This window comes from Alosa pseudoharengus, unplaced genomic scaffold, assembly GCF_046254945.1.
Source record: "Alosa pseudoharengus isolate Yale_2024_CS ecotype anadromous, Long Island Sound unplaced genomic scaffold, YU_APseudo_1.1 YU_APseudo_1.1_scf_4, whole genome shotgun sequence".
Taxonomy (NCBI): domain Eukaryota; kingdom Metazoa; phylum Chordata; class Actinopteri; order Clupeiformes; family Clupeidae; genus Alosa; species Alosa pseudoharengus.
Genome location: NW_027468774.1, coordinates 20,049,597 through 20,067,079, shown reverse-complemented (window position 1 = coordinate 20,067,079; position 17,483 = coordinate 20,049,597). Strand labels below are relative to the sequence as shown.

Below are 17,483 nucleotides of genomic sequence, written 5' to 3'. Positions count from 1 at the left end.
ACCATTTAAGGGCAACTCCACTTAAAAATGTCATATCCATAACGGCAACTAAATACCATGGCATTGTGTTGGCGTTATGGATGTGACAGTTTTGCGCGAAATTGCCCTTAAACGTGAGCGCAGGTTTGTCTTTATATTTTTCATATGTGAGAGATTTCTCACATGCAAGTGGAACCAAACAGGGTTAACACAGCAATACTAACTCGTTGCAGTGTGCGATATATAACGGGCAGTTCATTTCGCGTTTTCAGAATCAGTCTTCGGATGGAAACGTTCCCATTTCTGCCCGCTTGTGTTCGCGCTCGCAAGCTGTGGTCGCTGACGTTTCCTTTTTGACATTTTCCTTATCTAGCCTACAGCAAGCGCACACATCAACAATAACAAAGTGTTCTCGTTGACTGAAATGGAGGGAAATCGGTGATTTTGTTTGATAGCCTATTGACTTGGCAACAAATCAAAGAGCCGCATGCGGCTCCGGAGCCGCGGGCGCCAACCCCTGCTGTAGCCTACAGTAGCCTAGGCCTACATCGACGTAACCGTGAACTTCAGCGGTAGAGAACAGACATGGGATGGATTAAACTACGTGAACATATATTATATGTCGAACACTTTTTATATTAACATTTTGATTTCAGTAGGTCCATTTTTTTAATTTAATACAGTACCAAAATTATTCATGACTTATTGAGTAAACAAATGGCAGGTTTGTCCGAGAGCCAGATGCAGTTCCCAAAAGAGCCACATGTGGCTCGCGAGCCATAGGTTCCCGACCCCTGACATAAACCGTTGTTGATACACAATAGGAAAGTTTTGTCCTCGGAACATAATCTGACAGCAGCTTTGAAGTTTTGGAGGTGGTGGATAACTGTTTTTTTTATTTTCAGCCGGTTTGGAAATTGGACTAATTTAACATGATTTTTTTTTCTTTTTAAATGTATTTTCTTTTTTTACTTTTTATTTGTTCATTTGTTTGTTGTCTGTCTTGTATGCCTTGGTGTCACGGGTACGCTGGCAACTGCCGCTCCATCCGGCATCTTTTGTGTTTGTTATTTTTAAGATGTTTTTGTCATGTCTTGATGTCACGGGTAGGCTACGCTGGCGACTACGCCACTCCGTCCGGCATCTTTTGTCTTTTTGTTATGTGTCTTGTATGTGGAGCTCTTTGGGTTGCACTCTGCGCATGTTAAATGCGCTATAAAACTGAGTGGACTATCATAATATCCAATATTTTTGAAAGTTTCCAACCAATTAACCAATGTGTTGTAGGCCCCAGGGGTCCGTTGCACAAAAGCAGAATTAAGACATCCGGGATAAGTTACTGAGCTGCGCTCAATGAATCCAAAACAAGAGCGTACAGGCTTAATTGGTTGCACAACGAGCAAGCCAGGATGAGCAGACACGGATTCACCAAGCCAGGTGAAACCTATCCTGGATAAGTGCGCGTTCACGGCTCCCTCAAATAGACCCCGCCACTGATCACAGATTCACTGATTCACCATGGCAACTAGAGTGGCTTCATTGCTTCTTCTACGGTGTGAAGTAGGTAGCGATAGCCTTTTCACAACAGCAACAAACAGCAACACCTCTGTTTAGGAGAATATTGCAACTAGTTACGCTACGGCAAAATGGTTAGGCACTCCTGTGACGTCACATTGTCGCATGACAGGTCGGGAATGCCGGGTATGTAAAAGTTAATTATTGATCAAAAAAGTTTAAATAATGACAGTGGGTCTAGGTATATGTGATAACAACAGTGTGAAGTAGGTAGCGATAGCCTTTTCACAACAGCAACACCTCTGTTTAGGAGAATATTGCAGCTAGTGCCGCGACCACCACGCGCAAAACGGTTAGGCACTCCCGTGACATCGCATGACAGCTCGGGAATGGCGAGTATGTAAGAGCTAATTAATGATCACAAACGTTTAAATAATGACAGTGGGTCTAGGTATATTTGATAACAATGTGTAGTGGGCAGTGGAATAACTATTGGTTTCCGTTTGTGGTGACTGCTGACTGAGATAAGGGATGAGATTAAATAGATCCTGAAACTTAGCCTGGTCTGGAGCAGGCTAGCTCCACAGAATAAATCGCTATGGTAACTTATACCATAACATATCCTGCTGCCCCCTATCCCGCTTTTGTGCAACTGGATCACGGATAAATTGAGCCAGGATAACCAAGATATCCCGGCCTAATCCCTTATCCTAGTTTTGTGCAATAGGCCCCTGGTTGGCAGTTTGGGCATGTGGATATCATCAGATTTATATTAACTAATATTTTGTTAATAAATTCCAAAAACTATTCTGACTTCTGACTATACAGCAGGCATATTGGGTGTCTAGATGTTCATATAGGACATCTGAATATCATCATGATATCCAATATTTTTTAATATTTCAGATCAATCAGTCAAAGCACAGAAAATGTCTGGCACCTTTCCTGCTTGGCCAGATGGTGGCGCTATGCTAAGCATGTGAATTACACATGTGAATATCATCACAATAATGATCCAATATTTTGTATTTTGTAAGGTTTCAGAAAAATCAGTTAAGGCTTCCTGCTTGATGATAATAATGATGATATGATATATACTTTATTGTCCCAAAGGGAAATTTGTCTTGGACTCATGCGCTGCATACAATGCCTACAATACAATCAAAACTCAAAACTCCCTACAATACAATCAAAACAACACAACCCCCCCCCCCCCCCCCCCCAGTAGTATACTAGCCTGACGAGCCAGACCCACATTAAAATGAAGGGTCTGGGCACTCACCGTTTGCTGTGCTCAGTCCGAGGGGCGAGATAATCGGTTGTCTTTCAAATTCCCTCTGCACGCAATAGGACAGCGATATGAGTCCCATGCGTTTCCCACCAGCGGAGCTAGTTGGCTAGTTCAAACTTTTGCCAACTTAATAAAAGCTTAACTCGTGTCACACTATTCGCCAACAGCAACATCCATCTTATTTGTTTTCAAGTAGCAGGGAATTCAAGCCAAATCGTTGCAACTCTGCCATCAATCATTATGTTAAGCCCGCCTAACGACTCTATATACGATTTGATTGGCCTGATAGAAGTTTAATTTTTCGAGCTCACAAGCCAACAGAGAGTTGCTAGACTAGCCCTGGCAGCAAATGTAATTTGCTGCCGCTATAGGGTGCGTCTAGATTTCTAGGCTAGTAGTATACAGTTGATTTACAGAAGGTGGATTAGAGTAATACGGGGCAGTGGTATATATAGCGGGTAAGGAACTGGGCTAATGTACAGTAGCCTGAAAGTTGTCGGTTCAATTCCACCATTCCCTCCACTCGGCGGCCATATAGCAACGCTTTTTGGGCACTCATCGGGCATCCTACTCAGCAGAAATGCACATGCGCAAGGCTTCACGACACCAATCTTGCTCCAGCGGCGAGTTCACAACACATGATTAGCAAGAAGTCTTCACAACACACCATATGATTGGCTCAATGTATTCACATCACACCACATGATTGGCTCAATGTATTCACACAGTTGACGTTTTGCTGAGGGAGGGGTGGGATATGTGTAGACAACGTTACAAACTAACCCCATGCATTTCTATGGAGCCCTTGAGAAAGGCACTTAACCCCAAGTTGCTCCAGGGACAATGTAATCCCTTGTCATATAGTTGACATATGTAAGTCGCTTTGGCTAAAAATGTGTCAGCCAAATGTAATGTAAAAAAATGTAAAAATATGTACAGTGTATTAGCAGTTACCTTATAAGAGCAGAATAAATATGGCTATGTAATATGAACAATGTATGAACAACATGTACAGATATGTTCAATGTAGTAGCAGTAACATTATAAATAAATAAAAATATAAAACAAATAATATAGATATACAGAGTGCAAAAACAGTAACATTATAAGTGTAGGAAGAATAAGTGTATGTGCAGGATAAATAGCATGAAGAGCAGTAGAATATTGCTATGTATAAGTTTAATTACAGTATGTACATTTGTAAATAAATAGATATGGGTGGGATAGGGTAGTGCAATTGTCCAGGGGGGTGGGGGGGGTGGAGAGACCTGTAACACCTCCCGGAGGGGAGTGGGGTGAACAGTCTGTGATTGGGGTGAGAACAGTCTTTGATGATGTTGCACGCCTTACGCAAGCATTGCTTGCCCTGGATGGCCTCGATGGAGGGGAGTGAGGAACTGGTAATGCGTTGGACAGTTTTCACCACCCTCTGCAATGCTTTTCGGTCGTAGGCAGAGCGCCATACCAAAATGTGACAGTTTGTGAGGATGCTCTTGATGCTGCAGTGGTAGAAGTTCACCAGGATCTGTGGAGACAGTTGGACCTTGACGCTGGTGAGCCTTCTTTATCAGGGTAGAGGTGTTGAGGGTCCGAGAGAGGTCCTCAGAGATTTGGACACCCAGAAACCTTACGCTGGTCGTGACACGCTCCACTTCAGTCCCGTTGATGAGAATGGGGGTGTGCGTGCTAGCTTTAGACTTCCTGTCCACAATGAGCTCTTTGGTCTTCAATAATTCGGTTAACAGGACTTGCAGGAAATTGTGGGAACATATGAATTTGCTGATTATAATGCAAGCCTAATGGTGCCTGATGGTTCTTTGCTGCTCACTACAGCTAAATCTGCCCTCATCCATGAACTGGAGGGACTGGTTTCAGAAACAGCATCCTCTGAACAATCTACAGAGCTCAGTGCAATGAACACACACATTGGATAGCATCTTAATAGATGGCATGGCTGTTGTGAAGGAGATGGTTGTAAGGAAAAGGAAATAAATTGTTGCCAAGATCTAGCAGAATGCTTCATTTAAAGTGTTGAAAGTAAGGCACGAGGCTACAAGGACATATACACTTATTATTTAACAACTATACCATCACAAACTCCATGAAAGACAGGACGAAACAGATCCGTACAGCACTAAAAGAACAGGATAAGGGATACAAAATACAAGATTCTACACCAATGAAAGACTTTAAAGCTTTCCTGGGATCTAAGGAAACCAAAGCCAACATCGTTCTCTACTTTGCTCATAAAGCTGTTGAACTATGTAAACTGCCAGTCCAGTCACAGTTCACACACACAAAGGTGTTATGGCCTCAAAAGTTAACATGGTGAGCATGAGGAGCTCACAAGAAGAGGCAGACACTCTACTGATCATGTTGGAGCAGTTATAGAGCACATTCTGAGAGCACACTGGCAAGCAAATGTTTGGGCACAAGATACAGTGCCTGCTCCAAAGATTCTTGACTCACTGGGATGGAGGCAAATTGATGATGGGCAATGGGCTCCTGTCCTGTCAAAACTTCCACCAGCATCAGAGGCTGTTGTGGAGCTTGTAAAGTGCTCTTGTCTTGCCAGCCAATGCAGTAGGTGTTCTTGCAAGAGTACATACTTGACAATGACTGACTGTTTTGTTAGACTCTTCAATAGTGAAACAAGATACAGATTTGCAGATTTTTCCATTTGTTTTTTCCCCCCAATTTGTTGGCAAATGATGCAACAAATCTTTTGAAAATAGTCTCTGTCTCACTTGTCAAACTTATTAGGAGCACATTTATCAAAAAGTTGACCATTAATTTTAAGGCCTTTTTAGAAGTGAGAAGATTGTATTTTATTTTTTGTGTGATTTTTCTGCATATATTGTCTGCCATCTTGGAGAAGAAAAAAAATCGGAAACAGGTTGTTTTGTATTCAATGGGGTCCTAACAAGTAAAAAAACACCAGTTGCAAAAATCTATATGAGCCGTTCCTAAAATAACACAATTCCCCTCACTATGAATCTGATAAACATCTAGGAGTATGTTAAAATTGACCATGTGTCCAAACGCACAAAATCCCTATTACATCACTTCCTGTTGGGTGTGGCTAATGCAATGTACATACAAAAGTTGTTCGTCTTTGGGAGCCCCACACCTAGAGAATTTGGTGTGTGTAGCTGAAACTGTATGTTGACCAAGAAACTCAATGACATAAGGGGGCGCTATGGAGTCTGTAAGCCACACCCGGGGCCAAAGCCTCTGTAACTGAGTACCGAGCGCTATGACTGACGTGTGTACCAAAATTCCTGCGTTTTCGACCATTGGAACCACCTCAAAAAAGGTCAATTCATATCCTAAAAGTAAAGAATCCTTACAAAAACAATAGTGCTTCGCACCCTCGGGTGCGCAAGGCCGTCCCGGCCCTAAATCAAAGTCCTTTTTGGCAAGTCCCTCCACTCGGCGGCCATATAGCAACGCTTTTTGGGCACTCATCGGGCATCCTACTCAGCAGAAATGCGCGTGCGCAAGGCTTCACGACACCAATCTTGCTCCAGCGGCGAGTTCACAACACATGATTGGCAAGACGTCTTCACAACACACCATATGATTGGCTCAATGTATTCACATCACACCACATGATTGGCTCAATGTATTCACAGTTGACGTTTTGCTGAGGGAGGGGTGGGATATGTGTAGACAACGTTACAAACTAACCCCATGCATTTCTATGGAGGATTTTTTGAGTGCTGTCTCCCCTCATTAGAAAGTCTCTGCCTAAATATAGACCAGGTTGAAATTTAGCAGAGGAAATGCTACAGATTGTCTGGGTCAACCCAGGGTCTATCCTGTTAACAAATTTGAATTTGCTCTGCAGGTCCATCAGGAAAGGAGCCCACAGGTGTCTTCATATTATTATACTATCCACTGACTGCACCCAGGCCATCTCCAGTTCACCGATTGAGACTACTAGCGTCAATTCGCTGGACTGCTGTTGATTTAGGTCACAATCACCTTCACTACATTATATATCTTTAAACATTTAACATTACTTTGTAGAAATCTACACTTTGACACGAGGTTTTTGTAAATTATTGTAAAGGACAAATTAAATTGACCAAAATCCCATGCAAGCAAAAAAGGGAAAAATATCCAAGGGGGTGAATAATTTCTATAGAAACTAAGTCATAACACAGGCAGTCTTACACTGCCTACAAAACTCAGAGGGTTTAAGAAGTGATTCTTCATTTCGCACATCAGCAGCCTACATTCATTAAAAGAAAACAGAAAGCACAATTCAGTTTAATACTTTTTATTAAAAAAGCAGCAAGGAAAGAAACAAAAAAAACAAACAAAAAGAAAACGTCCTGTTGGTCACACTCCCCCTCTACAACATCCTACATAAACACAACAGACCACCCCTCCATTCCACCAGAGGGCTCTCTATGGCCCCCTACACATTTTGGTCAGAATGAAGACACTTGTCGTTTGTAAGTGCTCCACAGCGCTCAAGAGGTGGGAGTGCTCCTTCAACAATCGCCCCCACTAATGAGGGACTACACAATTCACAAACAATGTGGACTTCAACAAAAAAAACTACCAAAAAAAGGCATAAAAAATAAAAAAAACACCAATGGCTAACTTGTATTTCCCCCCTTGTAACAAACGCAGACATGCTGATTAGCTAACAGGGGGGTTAACGAGCGTCACAGGAGGCATCTCTTTCAAACCATAAAAAAGGGAGGGGAAAAATATACAGCACAGGATGCTGAATGTTACCATGACTAAACATTCACAATGGAAATCAAAGTGACTGAACTTAGAACATTATGTACAGGCAAGAGAGGGGTGTGTGTGTGAGTGTGTGGTGAAAAGACCGATGCTAGGACCAGTAAAATCAACATGTTGACTGACTGACTATTGCACAACAAAGTCCCCTCTGGCGCCATCGTCTATACAGACAAATGTATAAAAAGCCTATAGTTTGAACGAATTACACAAAGCAAGACAGAAAGTTAAAAATGTTGCTTACAAGTACGCATCACAGCACAGGCCGAGGATGAGGTCAGTTACACACACCCACACACACCAACGTATTCCTCAAATTACCCCTAACAGACAGACACACAGAGGGGTAGGAAGGGGAATTAACGCATTCTGTACTCCGATGTCTTGGACACCTCACAGAGTTGACCTTTGAAGTCAATGTCTACAGTGAAGTCCAGGTCTCGCTGTGAGGGTAAAAGTAAAACACAAGCATTAGATCAACATGAATGTCACTGCAGTCAAAGTGAGCCAACAGTCAACTTTTTACAGCCAAACATTGACTTGATAGGACAAGGCCACTCAGTAAAGAAGTCAAAACAGAAAAAACTCACATTGTTCTTGACATTTGGTTTCATGTTGATGGTGCCAAAAATCTCTTCTCCAGTCTTCACTGTCAAGTAGTCATCCAAATAAAACACAGTTTGCTTCCAGTGGGTATACGGAGACTCTGGACCTAAACACAAGACAGAAATGATTACTCATTGGTACCGGGCAGATACTTGTACACAAGTTTTGTGGAAGACCAAACATAATGTTGGACAACTTCCCAAAGGTTACTTGTAACCAAGACTGACGAAACATTTCACAGCAGTGTTTTTTGCAGACAAAACACCAGTAAACACCAAGTAGCCAAGGTGCTTGAGTAAACTATGCAACTCACTGGTGGAGAAACCGGTGCGCTTGTGGCACCGTGTAAACTCAATGTTGAAATAAGTGACCAGGGCGTGGATGTAGTCATTACGCTTGACCTGCAGGCAGAAGGGTGAGGTGAAGCTCAGGTCTTCAGCCTTCACCGTGTAGATGTCCACCTCCTGGAAACAACAAGGAGAGTCAGAGGTTACCGCAAATACACATCACACAAGTATGGAGACGAACTCACAGCATCAGACTTAAGGCCGGGACACACCAAACCGATGGCCGACAGAAAAGCAGTCGGACTGATCAGTCGGCTCCCGTCTCCCCGAGTTGGTAAAAAAAGTGCCTTGGAACACACCGAAGCGACGCCGACGAAATGTATTACGACGTGCGCACGACGTAATACATTTCCATAACAGCAGGCTGCGCTAAAAGATTCAAAGCTGAAAAGATTGTCCAGATCAGGTTGTCCAAACTTTTTGACTCAAGGGCCATATATATATATAACGTTTTGTATCATTTGAATGACAAAGTAATTTAGTTGTAGAAAATTAATTTCTTAAGAAATACTGTTAATTTGATGCCGTTTAATTAATTTATAAAAGGTTGCCAGCTCCACTCAAATATATGGCTAGTGTTGTGCCTATGGCTGTGTCCTCTCTCAGTTTATTAAAGGTCAGTAGTGGGAACTACTGTTGCCATCGCGATTTCCTTTTAAAAGTTTATCAAGAAGATATATCAATTATAAACAATGACAAGCCAGCTGGCAACATGCCGCGCTCTCCCCCCCCCTCTGCACGCTCAAGTGTTCCCAATTAAATGGAGTAGCATAACGTAGTTAGATCTGCCGCAATGGAGATACTATGCATCTCGATGTAACAAGCTGTTTTGAAATTGACATTGTAAAGATTCTCTAAGAAGAGTGTAAAGCAGTTTGCAGTAGCGAGCGGCCTATGATAACCTAATTAAATGCTCGGCAGGCCAGATTAAAGTGCGTGGTGGGACGGATCTATGTTAAACGAATAAATGCTCGGCGGGCCGGATTAAAGTGCGTGGCGGGCCGCATTTGGCCCGCGGGCCGTAGTCGACACCCCTGGTCTAGATTAATCAAAGGACTTGTTTCGGACTTCTCTGATTAAGCAATAAAAAAAAAATTGTGTACTTTTTATTGTCATTGCTTGTGTCTGATGCCAATGAACAACTCTTTTGGACACAGAATAAATAATTTATTTTGCCTGTTAACAGAGTTAGCTAGCTAGCCAACGTTAGCACAGTAAACGAAAAGTGAATGGGAACACCTAGTGATGTAGCACCTAGCAACTAAGGACTATGGTTGTTGCAAACTAACCCGAAATAACATACGTTCAGCAACTGTGCGGTAGTCTACTAGTTCTAGCAAAAATATGTTAGGATAGCTTATCAAAATGGGTTAATAACTTACATCGCTGAATGCAGGGCTAATGGTCAGACTAATCAGAGATAATGTTTGGTCAAGGGCTAGCACTCCACCAATCAGATTGGTCATTGAGGCCGACTGCCACTGGGCGATTCGACATGTCAAATCGGCCAAAATGAACGCCGACGACGTCCGATAATCGGGTTGGTGTGTCCGGGCCTTAAGACTTAGAGAAAGTTAGGGATAGAGTGCGAGGGGATGGCTCAAAGTACAGTATTTAAGCAGACAGGAACTCACCTTGATGAGGCACGAACTGCTGACCAGCTGTTTGGGGTCCACCACGTCCACTAAAGGCTCCTTGATGGCCACCTCTTTGATGCAGGACATATCAAAGCCATAGACATTCTCCCACCCTGAGAATTTAGAGGCTTTGTCACAGTGGTTCTCATTTAGTTGAATTTAGCAGTCAAATCAAACACCTTCAGTTTCACTGACAAAGTGCAAACAAAGTTTGTCTATAAATTAAGGTATCAATATCTATCATATTCGATAGATGGCAAAAACTGTTTAATGTCCTCAACCATAAGGGCCTTCATCCAATGATCAAGGCACAGGGAATCCATATATATATGAAACTAAATTACATAATGTCAATGGGCACTTACAGTGGATTTTGTAGTCCTTGTACTGCCTGTCTTCAATGGCTGTGACATACAGGGTGGCTCTGTCAGGAAAGATCAGTCCATCTGGTTTCTGTTGAAAAGTAAAGAGACAAGGGGTTAAAGCATTGCAGGGTGGCAGATTAGGAGGCTATTCGGAGCTCTGGCATTCAATGAAGGCAGTGTAATCTGTCAGGTCGGAGTTACACACCAGCTGAAGCCAAAAGGACAGCCACACAAACTAACCTCAGTATTGGAAAACCTGATGTCATAATGAAACTCAACACCAAACTCACTCATCACAATAATCTACCATAAAATTCAATTACATAAAGGTTGAACCTGCTCAATACACAACCAACTAACTATACATGGGCAATTCCACATAAACAAATATAAGGCGGCTTTCTATTGTTTAACTCCAGTGACTTCAAGTTGCCAACAGCCCACTACCATGCTCTTTCCATCTTTTGGTTTCCCACTGCAGGGTAATAACTACCAGATCTACACGTTGGCTTAGGTGGCTATGGCCTCAGCAAGGGCAATACAACAGTAACAAAACCATATTAATACCATATTAACTTCCCTTGTGTATTAACCTCATAGCTGAAGAAAATGTGCAAAATCAATGTATAAGCTGCAATGTATAAACTAGTTTGGAAATTACGGTATTTGGCTAGGTAAATGCAAATTTGTCCAAAAAAGCAAAACCAAAAACGCAAAGTGCTTTCTCTCTATGAATCAGCTGATTAATTTTCCACTGTATTGCTTTGTTGCACCATCCAAATGACAGACATGTGCAGTTAATGGAGGTAGCAAGAGCGAAATTGTTGTTTAAAAATAAATCTGAGATCTTGCCAGCATGGAAGCTTTTCAAAAGCTTGACGACATCAGAACACCTGTGTGGAAATTGTGTAGGAGTAACAGTTTTAACCAAGACCAGAAACACAACCAACCCGTTTTGTCAAAAGCTGTACAGAAACTTAGAACCACTAGAATTGACATCAGATTATTTTTAATTGGCTGATTATAGTATTGGCCCACTTCTCCAGTATCAACAATGGACTATTAAACAAAAACTTGAGATAACGACTGCAGTGTCTAAACAATATTGTGCACTTCCAAACAATGTCACACTTACCACTGCAGGCATGTAAAGTGGTTCAGATGATTAGGCCAAGAGATATGCAAAGAACACAGAAAGATTTCTTGCTATATCGAGATTAGGTTTAGTCGACAGTGGAACCAAGGTTTACTCGACAGTGGAATATCATTATAAACATATTCAATGACAGATTTCAATCATTCAATGACTTGCTTGATAAACCATAACACAAGATACCAGCACAATCTCAACTGTGTTTGTGTTCATTAAGAGGACCGTAACCTCAATTTTAGCCTGGTAAGCAGTTGTCTTATTCACAGTATTCACCTTATTCAGCCCCGCCCATTTTTTAAAATACCACGTTGTCTTTAAACTTCCGGTCGGCTAGCTACGTCTAGTTAGCTTCATTGGGATAAACACGGCAGAAGAGGATAGAGAGGCTAACTTGGGAGGAAAACGACAAATGCCATCAGGAGGTCAGATTGCAATATTGTACTTCGCTACCCAAGGCTATTCACCCCTACGGAGTGGGTAGACGATGCGGCAATGGCCGCTGTATCGTATGGAGAAACTCGCAAATCCTTATCTGTTTGGTAATGGTAACTAGTTAAGAAAGTCATTACAGAACAGCCGCTCCAAAGTCAGTTTTTTCCTAACTTCAGATAGGAAAGCTGTATAACAGAAATGTCTTAAGTCACCAAAATCCTAAATAAACGTTCCTAACTTTAGGATGACCCATAACATATGATGCCAGTCATCTCGATAGAGCTCTGCTATCTCAATGTATCGCAATGGGTGTACTGCTCAATCGGAAGTTCGGAGACAATGTGGGCAAAGCTAGCGCCCCCATGTTTGCGCGCGAAATAAGGTGAATACTGTCCAATAACAAATATTGCTGGTTTTAAAATAGCACTGTAGTTGTCTACTTGCCTCATCATCCATTGGTACCACTTTTAAACAATGAGAATCAACCATCATTTGTCCCACCCAAGTTTCAGGGCTGCACAAAAATACCTACACCTGGAGTAGGCAGTCATTTACAATCTCCCAGGAAGGACACTAGCAGGAGTAGTACCTGCAGCCTAAACACAACTATGCAGGCTACCCCAAAAAACACTTGATAGTATATTCACTCTAATGGCACCCATCTTTTGTATGGAGTCCACAAGTTCTCATCTGTTAATCTGAGTTCATTCACAAAACCGAAACACCAACTCACCAGCCACTTGTCACGGGCATAGATGACAGTGTTCAGCATGGACTCGTAGAAAAGGCAGTATCCCATCCACTCAGAGATGATTATGTCTACTTTGTCCACTGGGAGTTCCACCTCCTCCACTTTGCCTTTGATGATGGTCACAACTGAAAAGAGAAAACACAAGTGTTTTCACTGTGCAGTGCAACCCCTGACTAGAACTGTCCCTATGGAAATACCAATGACTAATGAGTCACTGGTAGATTCACTGACGTGAAAGTCTCTGTACAATTTGTATGTTACAGAAAGATTTGTGCAGACATTTACTTACCATGGTCAAGCTTATTTGCCTTCACAATCTTCACTGCATAGTCACATATGCTGCTGCATTCAATCTGTGGGTTGGGGAGACATCAGTTTTACATTTCTACTGCACAGAACCACCAAAGAACAGACAAAAGCCGCAGGGAGAGGACCCACGAGTTAATTTCCCAATTGGGACATCAACTCACCCCAATAACCATCTTGGCTCCTGCCTTAGCAGCAAACATACAGAGGATGCCTGTTCCGCTGCCCACGTCCAACACCACCTTATCCTTGAACAAGTGCTTATTGTGGAACATAGAGTTCCTGTAGGTAAGAGTTCGCACCTCATCTTTCAGCATCTCCTACAAGTACAGAATGTAAGAAAGGACAAAGGGGGTGGGTGGACATGGTTAAACTGGTTTACTTGTATTCAAATTTGAAAGAAACAGTTGATTAGTTACATCCAGCTATAGGTCTTACCTCGTGGATACCAAAGTGGGCGTACGAGTCGAAGTAGTAGTCCTTGGAAGTCATGTCTTCTGCAGAGGGCTTCGCTGAACTCTCTCCCTGTGAAACCTCAGGAAAAGTGGACGTCTCAAGTCAATAAGGAGTTTTGAGCAAAAGTAACAAATACTAAAATAATATTTTCATAGCCTGTAATACATAAACCTGACTAGCCAACATCGACTAATTAGTCAATGTGTGTGTTGGGACTCACTGTCGGCGCGCGGTCCATTAACAGTAAAGAGTTATTTGGACTGCTTAAACGATTTAACTCAAACCTATATTATACAGGTAGTGAGACAAGCTCACATTTGATTTGCTCTTAACTTTGTTAACCTGGCTAGCCTATCCTAGAGAGACACGCTCAGCCAGGTGGCCATTGAAGCACAAAGGGCTGGCATCACCTCCCACATGGCAGAAAAATGTACGAGACAGGCCTCGACATATATTATATATTTCCAGGCTCTAACGATAGACTAAAAATGTCAGCCCTGCCGCAATAGGCGAATACGTAGGCCACAACTTTACAGTCGAAATCTGGAGCAAGGTAACGTTACGTTACAATTAATGGGATGAGACAAATTAGCTAGATAGCTAACTTCATAGCTAGCTTGCTAATACAAAATCCACGAGGCCGGGAATATCTTAAACACACAACGTTTGCTTTCATTGTCTAAAACATGACAAATTGGACATATGAATCTGTGTCACAAATATGAACGGGGACAAATGAAAAACATTTTCACTATTGGTTGTGCCAGGAAGGTTAACATTTCCAAGGAGATAGGTTAGCTGCTAACGTTATTTGCTAGCTAGTGTGTAGTTAGGGATAACGTTACCTGGTAACCCCAAAAGGCAAGTCATTAATGTTAATCGTTATTAACCTAAGAAAGCATTCCTTGCCAGTAAGAAAGGGCAACCTCTACACTTAGGCACCGACATCTGCGATGAATAATCGCCATCAGATAAAAACCCAGGCCTATATGTTGCTAGCTAAAGGCTATTGTGGCAACACGTGATTGTAAATGAATGGGCTCAACTCGCTAAAATGGATGCTCAATGTGCGAACCTAATCTCGCTGGCTCGCTAACGTTAGCTGCGGCTACCAGGTGCTGTGCTAGCCAAGTTAATTGAAGATGTTAAGACTACATTTGAGAATAACAAATACATTCTTACATAAGTGCGTGACAATATCATAAGACCGTTCAAGATCACGTTTAGAACAGACCGATCGTGTGAACACTAACGGCTGCAATAAACTGCGTTAATATTAGCAAACGTCTCTTACCTCCATTCTGTCTGTAGTCTCCGCCATTTCAATGCTGAACTTGGAGGATGAAGCCAGACGCACACGCACTGTCTATGTAAACTCACATTGGGCTGACTCCCGCCCTTTAAAATGAACCGCACTGCATGATTGGCTGTCACATATGACTCCACCTTTAGTACAGCATCTCCCATCAGAAATCAATTTCATTGGACGATACATTACCCTCTGTTTTCGCTTTGCCCACTGATTCGAAGATGCAGCGGTCGGTGGACGGTGTAGCCTACTTCGATGTGTAGGCCTATAGAAAGGTGTAACAGTGTATGATTCAATGTCTTTAGAAGACAACTAAGCTTTCTTAAAATGTGTGTGTGTGTGTGTGTGTGTATTTCTAAGGGTGTCCTGTATTTTTTGAATTTCTCCAAAGACAATGGCTAGCCTATATACTTTTCTATACTTTTCTGGCAGTACAGTAGGCTACTTTTCACTTGCTCCAGTGATGTAAGCCTTCCTTACAGATGGATCAGCGTTAGTTCATATTTGGCAGGCCTGTTCTCATCAAAGATACATCATAAAGCCTATTCTGAAAACAAGCAGGGGGTTGCTCTATAAATTAGGCGGTATCAGCATACACAGAGAGAGTGAGAGAGAAATAAGGACCCTCTTCCATTCTATCAGATGCATCTACGTATGCCTTTGCACACTAGCACACACACTCAATTATTCCTTATACATCATGCAAACCAAATCATTGCAATCTCATGTAAACCACAGTGATTTTTTGTCTGGCAAAGCCACTGACCTTGCAGCACTGAAAAAGTCTTTGAGATAAGATAGATAGATAGATAGATAGATAGATAGATAGATATACACTTTATTGATCCCCAAGGGGAAATTCAAGGTCCCAGTAGCTAAAATTCACACAACAAACACTTACAACATAAACATAAAATAACAAATCTAATCAATCAATCACAATTGATAATGACTGACTGACTATTCTTTTGTTACATGCTTCAAATGTAAAGCACTTTGAGCTGCATTCTGTGTATGAAAGGTGCTATACAAATAAAGCTTATTATTATTATTATTATTATTATATAAATCTACATGAATAATATGGACAGTAAAAGATACAAAATCAAAGATCTACATGAATGTACTAAGGGATGTATAAGCATGAGGCGCTTGCAGAGTGCAGGGCAGGGACTGACCCTGTGATTCAGTATGCAGTGGTAAGGTGATTACATTAATTAATGGACAAAATAGGGGACAAATAGACAAGAACTATAGCAGTGCAAGGATAGGTTTGAAGTAGGGTAAGACATTGGTCAAGTATTAAGCTAGGTCACAGACCAGACATGGGGGATGGAGGGAGGGGTTGTGTATATGGGCTAAACAGACAGTGTAAACAGTGGGCCAGTGGACAGTCACACAAACATAGGAGGTAGGAGAGGGTGCAGCAGACAGATATGCAGAGAAGTCTATCTCTCCTCTTCCCTTTAGTGAAGAATTGAAGAGTTGTATCTGGCCCTGGGAACAAATTACTTCCTCAGTCTGTCAGTTGTGCATGGCAGTGAGCGTAGTCTCCAGCTGTCATGCTCTTCTGCTTTGTGATAGTGCTGTGGAGTGGATGACAATCATTGTCCAAAATGTTGATCAATTTGTTCAGGGTCCTTTTGTCTAATATTGAAGTGATGCACTCCAATTCAGCTTCCACAACAGAGGCAGCTTTCCAGCATGTCCAGACGCCCAGCATCCCTCTTCTTAGTGCTTCCTCTCCAGCATACCATAGAAGAGGACGCTGGCAACAACAGACTGGTAAAACATCCAGAGGAGCTTGCTGCAGATATTGAAAGACCGCAGCCTCCTCAGTAGCCTGCTCTGCCCTTATTTGTAGTGCTTCAGTGTTGGCTGACCAGTCCAGTTTATTGTCCAGATGTATCCCCAGATACTTGTAAGTGTTTACCACCTCCACATTGACCCCCTCAACGGAGACTGGCAGCAGAGCGGGCTTAGACCTACAGAAATCCACTACCATCTCCTTGGTCTTAGCAATGTTGAGTTGTAGGTGAGTTTGCACCATTGCACAAGTCCTCCATGAGGTTCCTGTACTCCTCCTTCTATCAATTTGAGGATGTTGGAGCAACCTACAAAATATACAACCCTGTTTCCAAAAAAGTTGTGACATTGAGTAAAATGTTAAATAAAATCATAATGCGATGATTTGCAAAACATGTATATACTTGAGAATATAGCAAAGACAACAGATGTAGTCTTGGGTCTTCTTAATCGGTTTTCCGTTGATGCACCAAATGTGACATTTTTGGACTGCAGGCATTCCACAGGTCTAATGCACCTGCTAGATGGTGGCTTTTGAATGGTGCACAAGTTGGATGGTCCCTCTCCTTATTAGCCCAGAGGGTGCAGAGTCCGTCCAATTTCGAAGGATCATGTCTGGATCATGTCGGTTTCTTTTTTGCATGGTTAACTAGTCAGTTCTGAAATGTTCCTCCATACATTTTCTTTAGCATGACACACAAGCCTTTTACTGCCCTTGTCCCAAAACATGTTGCCATCAAATTCAAAATAGGTGTATTTTTCATGAAAC

At 42.1% G+C, this 17,483-nt stretch overlaps 1 protein-coding gene across 4 annotated transcripts; it reads right to left on the bottom strand.

The window, feature by feature from the left end:
* Window positions 1-7,054: 7,054 nt before the first annotated feature.
* Window positions 7,055-15,023, bottom strand: prmt1 (protein arginine methyltransferase 1). Of its 4 annotated transcripts, none has more exons than XM_076265213.1 (10): window positions 14,894-15,023; window positions 13,582-13,677; window positions 13,308-13,463; window positions 13,127-13,190; window positions 12,820-12,962; window positions 10,502-10,589; window positions 10,134-10,264; window positions 8,466-8,616; window positions 8,137-8,258; window positions 7,055-7,989 (listed from the first exon to the last, which is right to left on the bottom strand). In XM_076265213.1, the coding sequence occupies exons 1-10, from the start codon at window positions 14,918-14,920 to the stop codon at window positions 7,906-7,908; spliced, it is 1,062 nt and encodes a 353-aa protein (XP_076121328.1). In that variant the 5' UTR covers window positions 14,921-15,023; the 3' UTR covers window positions 7,055-7,905. The 4 variants fall into 4 exon arrangements, with proteins under 4 accessions (XP_076121328.1, XP_076121330.1, XP_076121329.1 ...); XM_076265215.1 differs by having other exon boundaries at window positions 10,134-10,249; XM_076265214.1 differs by having other exon boundaries at window positions 13,582-13,668; window positions 14,894-14,978.
* Window positions 15,024-17,483: the final 2,460 nt, after the last annotated feature.